This window comes from Cydia pomonella, chromosome 23 (assembly GCF_033807575.1).
Source record: "Cydia pomonella isolate Wapato2018A chromosome 23, ilCydPomo1, whole genome shotgun sequence".
Taxonomy (NCBI): domain Eukaryota; kingdom Metazoa; phylum Arthropoda; class Insecta; order Lepidoptera; family Tortricidae; genus Cydia; species Cydia pomonella.
Genome location: NC_084725.1, coordinates 6036155 through 6045626, shown reverse-complemented (window position 1 = coordinate 6045626; position 9472 = coordinate 6036155). Strand labels below are relative to the sequence as shown.

Sequence of the window (9472 nt, the reverse complement as noted above, 5' to 3'; positions counted from 1 at the left end):
AGCAGTATCAGTGAGATTGGGTACAATGGTCAAAATCAGCTTTTTTTTAGATGGTTGGATAAGGAATTGCAATAGGGGCGTTTATTAATATACGGGTAGCAACAGCGTGGACAGGTAGTGATAGATTAGCTACAACTTATCGTAATTCGAAATACAAAATTTTCAAATTATCGAATGAATTGAAATGAACAGCAATGAAAGATGATACTCGTACGGACAATCATGCTCAAGAAAAATGAAAATGTTAAACGTTTTGTACAAAAAATACTTGAAAATAGACTTGTGAAAATCATTTTTTATCTTTTAAAATTGCATTGGAAATCAAATGAAGTCATGTTCAACTTAATACACTAAAAATTTTCCTCGAATTAGAAGTCGATGATTAACATTAAACTTTTTTATCCTTGGCACTAGACTAAAAATAACCCTATATAAATGTCGGTAATAATGATAGCCAAGTAATTTTTTTATTTTTTTACAATATGTTTTATTCTATACCGGTAAACTGGGGTTTCTTTTAACGACGGGGAAACAATGATCATCAATTTTTAAACTATAAAAGGTTTCTGAACGCTTTCATAATGTATTTCGGTTAAGGTTGCCAACCACATCAAAAAAACTCTTAAGCTTGTATTAAAAAATTAACGCAATTTTTCTCAAATATCCCCGCGATTCAAAATAACCCCAGTTTACAGTTAACATTTTTTTTGTACCTATATAATTATAAGAACCGCCCCTATTTTCTGCAAACCCTACAATCACATGAGCTATCACTGTGAGACTCGATGACGCCGCACGCACACACTAAAACCCTATCTACGTAGGCAATCAAACATAAACCATTCCACACAGCATTAAAGTCCTTTTTCATTTGCACTTTCTTAAACATCTTCACTGACTCGCAAGTTCCTTCGAATCTTCGTTAAAAAATGAACTTTGCTGGATGCATGTAAGGTTGATAGTTGCATGGAACGTTGTAAAGAAAGTTTGTATGTATGTCCGTATGTTTTGGTCGCGGGGTCATGCGACAATGTCCAGGAAACTTGGGAGGACGATGCGGCAATGACCTTTGCTGGTGAATCTGTTTTGATGATTGTCATTGGGTGTAGGGTGTTTGCTATACTGATAGAATGGACGAAGGATGTTTGAGCTTGAAGATACCTTAGAGTCCTATTTACAATCCTAGAGCAAAGAGATAAGGCTTGCTTTTACGCATCTTAGTATGAATATTCGTAAAAAAAAGCGCTGGTAGCCTAGCGGTAAGAACGTGCTACATAATTTTTCGGAACTTATGTACGAAATATCATTTGATATTTACCAGTAGATTTTCGGTGAAAGAAAACGTCGTTAAGAAACCGGATTAATCCCAATATGTCCTAGTTTACCCTGTGGGTTTACCTTCTGGTCAGATGGCAGTCGCTTTCCCAAAAACTAGTGCCTACGCCAATTCTTGGGATTAGTTGCCAAGTGGACCCTAGGCTCCCATAAGCCGTAACAAAATGCCGGGACAACGCAAAGATGATAATGAGCAGACCCCGTTATCAGTGGTGAAGAAACATTGAAAATACTAAGGCTGGCACTACACATTAATATTTACACGTGTATAATTTGATATAGGTACCTAATATTTGATGAAAACAATATCCCTACTTATTTCATTCATCTTACTAATATTATAAAGAGGAAAGATTTGTTTGTTTGTTTGCATTGAATAAGCTCCGAAACTACTGGACCGATTTGAAAAATTCTTTCACCGTTGGAAAGCTACACTATCCCCTGTGAACATAGGCTATATCATATTTAAAAAAATAAATGTTGAATACCCGTGCGGAGCCGGGGCGGGCCGCTATTAGGTATATAATTATAATGTGAAGCCAATTGCCTTAAAAAAGGTTTCATTTGGTTGTTGAACTCTATAATACTGCCGTCCTATCACTAAAACCTATCTAACCCACAAATTATAGTTTTGAGATATGGGCAAAAAACGTTCAAACCCATATCTCTAGAAAATGTGTACATTTATTCCGGATTTCTTTTGTGCAAAAATTAAAACTAAATTTATCCTTACTTTGTTTGAAAACCATTTCCTCAAATATTATATTATTAATTAGAAAATCACAATTTTGTGTTTTAGTGTTGCAAATAATTACTAAAATATGTGCGATATTACTCCTAAAACACCGTTAAGTATACCTTAACCGTTCTTTAGAATTGAATAACAATTAAAAAATAACTAAATAACGGCCAAGTCAATTTACGTGTTTATAGTATCGTAATTGTGAATAATGTGTAATAAACAAAACATAGCTTAATAACCGCAAAGGTACTGAACAATTTTATAGTATTTTATCTGTTAAAATATTACCTAGAAAACATTTGTAATAAACACGTTATCGGACTGTAACCGTTTTTTAGCTATGTAATGACTATACATACTGAAGTAATTTGTATGCATTATGTTTAGTTTGTTGTCCCAATTTCCTGGTAGATGGCGCTGTTCCAGACGCAAACTAGGTAATGCTAGTTTATCATAGAATCTATATAAGAAACTGTCACATTTCAAAATAAATGATTGGTAACGTAGCAACTTATTCAAACAAAGTGGTCCTTCGAACTGTAGAAGCGAAGTGACTTAAGTGACAAAGACAGTGCATTCGAAAGTGATCTTAAAGTACAGTATTGTAGAGTCTAAAATCAAACTAAAGGGTCAGTGATATACAGCATCTAGAAGTAATTTCAGAAACCAAACGTCAAAATTGTCAACAAAATTACAAAATTAAAATTCAAGATTTCGAGAAGATAAAATAAATAAGTTATATTTACAAGCCTACGAGTCAACGCAGAAAAATCGCCGCTTTAAATCAGCTATATTTACTAGATTGGATTTTATGGATTTGGAAAAATAAGATTTCGGAAATAGAATCACGTGAAAAAATTTTCACGTCAAACAAAACAATCAAGATTTCGCTGTGAATTTTACTAATTTTCAAGAATAATATCTCAAAATGTCTCAAGAATTACCGGGATTAATAGCTGAGCAAGAAAATATTTGTGAATTAATTCTCAAAGCGCAAGCGAACTTCAAGAAAACACCAAAAGCGAGATTAACAAGAGGGTACATCAAGACACGAAAAGAATCCATAGAAAATTATTTTAGTCAGTTCGTAGCAAACAATCGAGCCTTGATAAAAATATCAACACCTTCAGACAAAGCGAAATACGAATATTTCAAAGAAGATGTGTATTCAGCGTGCGAGGAAATGTTCATTGATTTGAAAGCAGAGATGACGGACATGCTAGAGGGTACTACGCCGTGCACGAGCAGCACTAATCCAACACCAAGCACCAACAGTGATTCTGGGAGCTAGAGACAATGGATGAAGAGAAACACAAGCTAACAGCAGAAGAGATCAAAGTAGAAGAAATATATGAGAAAACTACCACTAGAGACGAAGACGGACGTTACATAGTAGATCTGCCAATGAAACACGAGCCACCAGTTCTTCCATCTAACAGCCGAGAGATTGCACTGAAGCGCTGGAAGTCTACAGAGAACAGACTTAAAAGTAAACCTCACCTATTAGAAGAATACAACAAAGTTCTAGAAGAGTACATGACGCTAAACCACATGAAGAAAATAGAAACCAAAGATGAAGAAGAAAATGGCGTGTGGCTCCCCCATCACGCTGTGATTAAATTGGAGCGAGAAACGAGCAAATTAAGGGTAGTCTATGATGCTTCATGCAAGGGAAGCAACGGGGTATCCTTGAATGACGAGTTATTAATCGGACCCCCATTGTTAGAAGATCTACGAGTCATTCTCATTAGATGGAGAACATACAAGATAGCATTTGTTGCCGACGTGGAGAAGATGTATAGACAGATACGAGTAAAAGATGAACACACAAATTACCAGAGAATTGTATGGAGACCAGATCCAAAGGGACCCATTGAAGACTTCAAACTCTTAACTGTTACATTCGGAACATCCTGTGCGCCTTATCTGGCAATAAAAACTTTAAGGCAAACAGCAAAGGATGAAGGATCGGACTACCCAGAAGCTCAGAAGATGATACTACGAGATTTCTATATGGATGATTTGCTCTCAGGTACAGACGAAGAAAAAGAGGCTATAGAAATTCAAAAACAAGTTACACAGATTTTAATTTCTGGAGGATTCACACTAAAGAAGTGGTGTTCGAATAGCGAAGAGTTTATGACAGCATTAGACAAGCAAGAAAAGAGAGAAGAAACGCAGACAGTCGAAATAAAACGCAAAGAGAGCGTGAAAACATTAGGTATAATATGGGAAGTTAAGGAAGATAAGTTGTTCATACCTAATCATATCAAAGATTCCCATGACACACCTATGACTAAAAGAAGCGTTTTATCTGAGATAGCATCAATATTCGACCCAATGGGATGGATCGCTCCAAGTGTCATACTAGCAAAGATATTTATGCAAGTTTTGTGGAAAAAAGGCATTTCGTGGGATGAAGAACTTCCGGCAGAACTACAAAAAGAGTGGTCACAGTATAAGAGAGAACTGCCAGCTTTGAAAGGTGTCAGCTTAGATCGATGGATGCACACTACGAGTAAATCAACTCTTGAACTGCATGGATATGCAGACGCTTCAGCATTAGCTTATGCGGCAGTTATATACTCGAGAGTTATAGACGAAGAAGGAGAAATTAAAGTATTCCTCGTGACAGCAAAAACAAAAATCTCGCCGATTAGAAAAGTTTCCTTACCCCGTTTGGAATTACTGGCTGCTACATTATTGAGTAAACTTTTGAAACAAGTAGCTGAGTCACTACATGTGCATCTTGACAACGTATACGCTTATTCAGATAGTCAAGTGACTTTGGCTTGGATACACGGAGATCCAATGAAATGGAAGCCTTTTGTAAAGAATAGAGTCATAGAAATCACGCAGATACTCGATGCTAATCACTGGTTCTATGTAAACACTAAGCAAAATCCTGCTGATCCTGCTTCAAGAGGAGTTATGCCTTCCAAACTAATGTCCACAGAGATATGGTGGAACGGATCTGCAATGCTGAAAGAGAAAGAAATAAGATTAGAAAAAGGAACTCCACTAGATACAGCAATAGAAAATAGAAAGAATATAGTAACTATGGTAGTAACCAATGAGAATGAAGAACAACTTACCTTATTGAAGAAGTTTTCGTCACTGGAGAAACTTACACGTGTTATTGCATACTGTAGACGCTGGCTAAGAATTATAGACAAAGAGAAAAGTAACTTACCTTCTTACCTGACATACGAAGAAAGAAACGATGCACTTACTATATGTATTAGGATGTCACAAGAAGTAGAATTTTCGGAAGAGATAGAAGACCTGAAAAGAGACAGAAACTTAAAATCTAAAAGCAACCTCCTAGCTTTATCACCTTTTCTTGACGATAAGAGCATCCTAAGAGTCGGCGGTAGATTGAAGCACGCCGATATGGAATTCATACGAAAACACCCGATAATTATTTCAAAAAACAATGTATTACTTCCGTTAATATTGAGAGAAGCTCATGCCAAAACACTACACGGTCCTCCGCAAATGATGATTACATACTTACGAGGCAAATATTGGCTGATAAACGCAGCAAATAGCGTTAAACGTTTTGTACGGGAGTGTGTTACATGTATAAGACAGAATGCGAAGAACAAAGAGCAAAAAATGGGAGATTTACCCGATTCCAGAGTCAGACGATGCAGACCATTCCTAATCACCGGAACGGATTTTGCGGGTCCAATAAATGTCAAAATGAGCAAAGGCAGAGGTGCCAAGTCTTACAAGGCCTACATATGTTTGTTCGTTTGTATGTGCACAAAGGCACTACATATTGAAGTTGTAAGTGACATGACAACACAAGCCTTTCTAGCGGCATTTAAAAGATTTGTGTCAAGACGAGGCCATGTAGTAGAAATGTGGAGTGATCACGGAACTTCATTCATTGGCGCTGAGAAAGAGTTATTGGAAATGTGGAGTCAAGGAAAATCCAGTGTTCCAGATGAGTTTATTTCCATGCTAGATAGAGAAGGGACGAAATGGAAATATATTCCTCCAGGCGCTCCCAATTTTGGCGGATTATGGGAGGCAGGTGTCAAGTCGACCAAATACCACCTGAAACGAATAGTTGGAGATACTACGCTAACATTTGAACAACTAAGCACGGTCCTGGCAGAAATTGAAGCATGTCTAAATTCTAGACCCATTTCGCCCATCAGCGATCATCCGGACGATTTGAACCCCTTAACACCTGGTCATTTTCTTATCGGAGAACCAACTAATGTCATACCATCTGAAGATCTAATAGATGTGAAGATAAATAGACTCGATCAATGGCAATTAACAACCAGAATGGTACAAGATTTTTGGCGAAGATGGCAATCCGAGTATTTAAGTAGGATGCAACAGAGGCCTAAATGGAGACAGCCTACTCGAGAATTCCAAGAAGGAGATTTAGTGCTAATAAAAGACCAGAGGCTTCCTCCTGGACGTTGGCCTATGGGAAGAATTATAAAAAAATACCCTGGAAAAGACCAACTTACCAGAACTTATGACCTACGAACCTCGTCAGGAGTATTGCAACGTTCAATAACCAAATTATGTCCTTTATTATGTGATGTAGAAAATTAGTTTGCGTCCGTAATAAGTTGTTATTTTGTTTAATTATGTTCAAGTTGGAACATTGATTCATTTTATTATTTTCTAATGACGTCACGTCATTTAAGGCGGGAGTATGTTTAGTTTGTTGTCCCAATTTCCTGGTAGATGGCGCTGTTCCAGACGCAAACTAGGTAATGCTAGTTTATCATAGAATCTATATAAGAAACTGTCACATTTCAAAATAAATGATTGGTAACGTAGCAACTTATTCAAACACATTCCTATACTAAAACCCCGTTAAATGACGAACTAGTAATGCTCACTAGGTTTAAGTCTTGGAAATATTCACAAAAAAAGGTTTATTGTATTAACAAAATCATGTTAACCTGCGTTATACTACTAAGTTTTAAGAGAAATTCAATATGTTAAATCATATCTGTATCGTATTTGTATTTATTTGCATGCAAAAATAAAACCAAAAACTTAAAAAATACTGACAAATCAGTCGTCAACTTTTTAAAATTTTAAAAACGCAAATTGTGTCAGTCTCAAAAATGTGTTAAATTTTATATAAAAAATGTACGTGAAGAAGTAGATTACTAACCATTGTAAGGTCCCTGATCCATGTAAGGCCCAGTGTCTAATGAAGCCCACTTTTGAAAATGCGCCCCCCGCGCTTTGATTGCCAGTTCAAAAACTAGTAAGGCTAAATGACTACACTGAAACCTATCATTTCTCAGATCCTTACTAGTTTTTTATACGGAATTTGTGACTTCCTGAGTTTTACTACGGTAAAAGGTAAGTTAACATGCTACTTACTGGGTTTAGAGGCATAGAAATCTGTAGTAATCATAATAATTGTGCCGATTTTGGAGCAGGTGTCTCTGTAATCGGGTGAGTACTTACGAGATGGATACAAATAAGATAAAAAACGAATTTCCAATAATTAGTTACCCACCTTACCTAGTAGGTTTTTATATAGGGCAGCCAAAATCAGCTTTTAACACCCTTCGCATAAAAATAAAGCATTAATCTCATGCATTATGGAATGGCTGTAGTACAATATGCGGAGATGATCAGAGGCTTCACTTTCATTATTCCGTTGAATTTGGGGACCCGCTAAAGTGTGGTAGTTTCTTAAGTTACTTGGACTAGTAAATATTACAAAGCTCAATTACCGTTTTGAACAGACATGCGCTCACGAACCCATATTAACCCGGTTACCCTACTCGGCACAGTAAAATTATCGCTCTTGTAAAAATACTGCAGATATACGTGCAGATATGGTATATCACGGTGTTATCATTCTTGGATTTCGGTAAAACTTTCAACACGGGTGACTTCGACATCTTAGTAGACATATTGCGTTCTCTTAATGTATCTCCTGTGACAATGAACTAGTTTCATAGTTATTAAGTAGGGCGTCAACAGAGGTGGATTGCTCTTAATCTTCATTGTGCCTGCACAGGACGGAGCAGCGTGTTGTCTCCCGTTTCATTTCCTTACTTTATATACTCCAACACGTTATATTTCCTTCTTCTACCACTTTAAACATACTGTCAAGGCTCTTTTACTCATCTACCATAGACTATCTGCACCATGAACATGAACACTAATTTAGAAAGCATTTTGATTTGGACTTTCACGTCACGGTCTCAAGGTAATTCCACTGAAATTTAAGTTATAGTGATAGGTACCTAGGTCAAAGTGTTCTGCCAAGACTGATTTTAGTACTCTACCTGCCATTATTTTTAACGGTACCTATTTAGATTTCCTACTCTCCCTAGGTCCCTTAAATCTCGCTGTTTCTCTATCATGGATACCACAGATGAGCGAGTTTAGAAGGATTTTTTTTGATATAAAAGCATTACTTCGCAGAGTTCGAAACATTACGCCACTAAGATTGCATTAGCTCAATCCCTCTTACTTACTATATTAGTTTATGCTGACACTTGCTATTTAAACCTTTGGAAGACCAAATCAATATGTTTGAGCAATTCCAGCAACTCTCTATTAAGTATATAGTTGATTTTTAAATTAGATCATGTCTTCGTAGTGACCATGTTCTCGCTACGTAGAAATCCACTACCGACGTGAATTATCATTGGTTTATCGTTCTCCATTTTTGTATGTAAATCGTAGCACTTACTTTCGGTTTCCGGTTTTTTTTTATATAAGCATGCATCCATCAGTCACCGAATAAAAAAGACAACTTACAGCGCACTGCGCATTGTTAAACTGTCTGCCTTACGTAATAAAATTCAAGGGAATATGTTTTACACTTAGCGGGGTTTTAGCATGGCATTGTTGGTTGGCTGTGTTTAACTGTTGTATTATTATTCTTTTTCTCAAACATAATTACCCGTTAAGCACACTAAATAGGTTTTAGTGATGTATTTGTTACATGAATTGCAATAAAAGTCTTTTACAGAAACGGTTAAAGAACGTTAGCCATGTTTAAGCATAGTAACTGTTTTTTTGTGTAGTATTTAATAAAAAAAAATATACTTGATAAAACATATTAATAGTTTTTCCAAGTAAATGTGTTTTAGCTATGTATAACGTAAAAGATTAATTAAAAAAAAAACTGGCTAAGCGCTTTTATATTACTTATAGAAGAATAATGTAGGTTTGCGATTTTATAGTATTGAGAAGTATCAAATTATAATGCAGTTAGCGTGTTAGGTCGAGTCTGTATCTCCGTAACTACAACAGATAAAAATATGATTCCAAGACCAGTCGATAGAGAATTCTTTTCTCTTTTAGAATATTTGTCCAAATGAAAACTGGTATTATGCAGCTTTGAGCGGTTTTAGAGATAGGACGGCAGAATAATACTTAGGT

At 36.2% G+C, this 9472-nt stretch overlaps 1 protein-coding gene across 1 annotated transcript; it reads left to right on the top strand.

The window, feature by feature from the left end:
- The first annotated feature begins 3373 nt into the window (after window positions 1-3373).
- LOC133530792 (uncharacterized) lies at window positions 3374-7518 on the top strand. Its single transcript, XM_061868861.1, has 2 exons — window positions 3374-5131; window positions 7507-7518. The coding sequence occupies exons 1-2, from the start codon at window positions 3374-3376 to the stop codon at window positions 7516-7518; spliced, it is 1770 nt and encodes a 589-aa protein (XP_061724845.1).
- The last annotated feature ends 1954 nt before the right edge of the window (window positions 7519-9472 follow it).

Excerpts from the sequence above, each read along its gene's own strand:
- LOC133530792 (XM_061868861.1), top strand. The coding sequence starts at position 3,374 with ATGGATGAAGAGAAACACAAGCTAACAGCAGAAGAGATCAAAGTAGAA.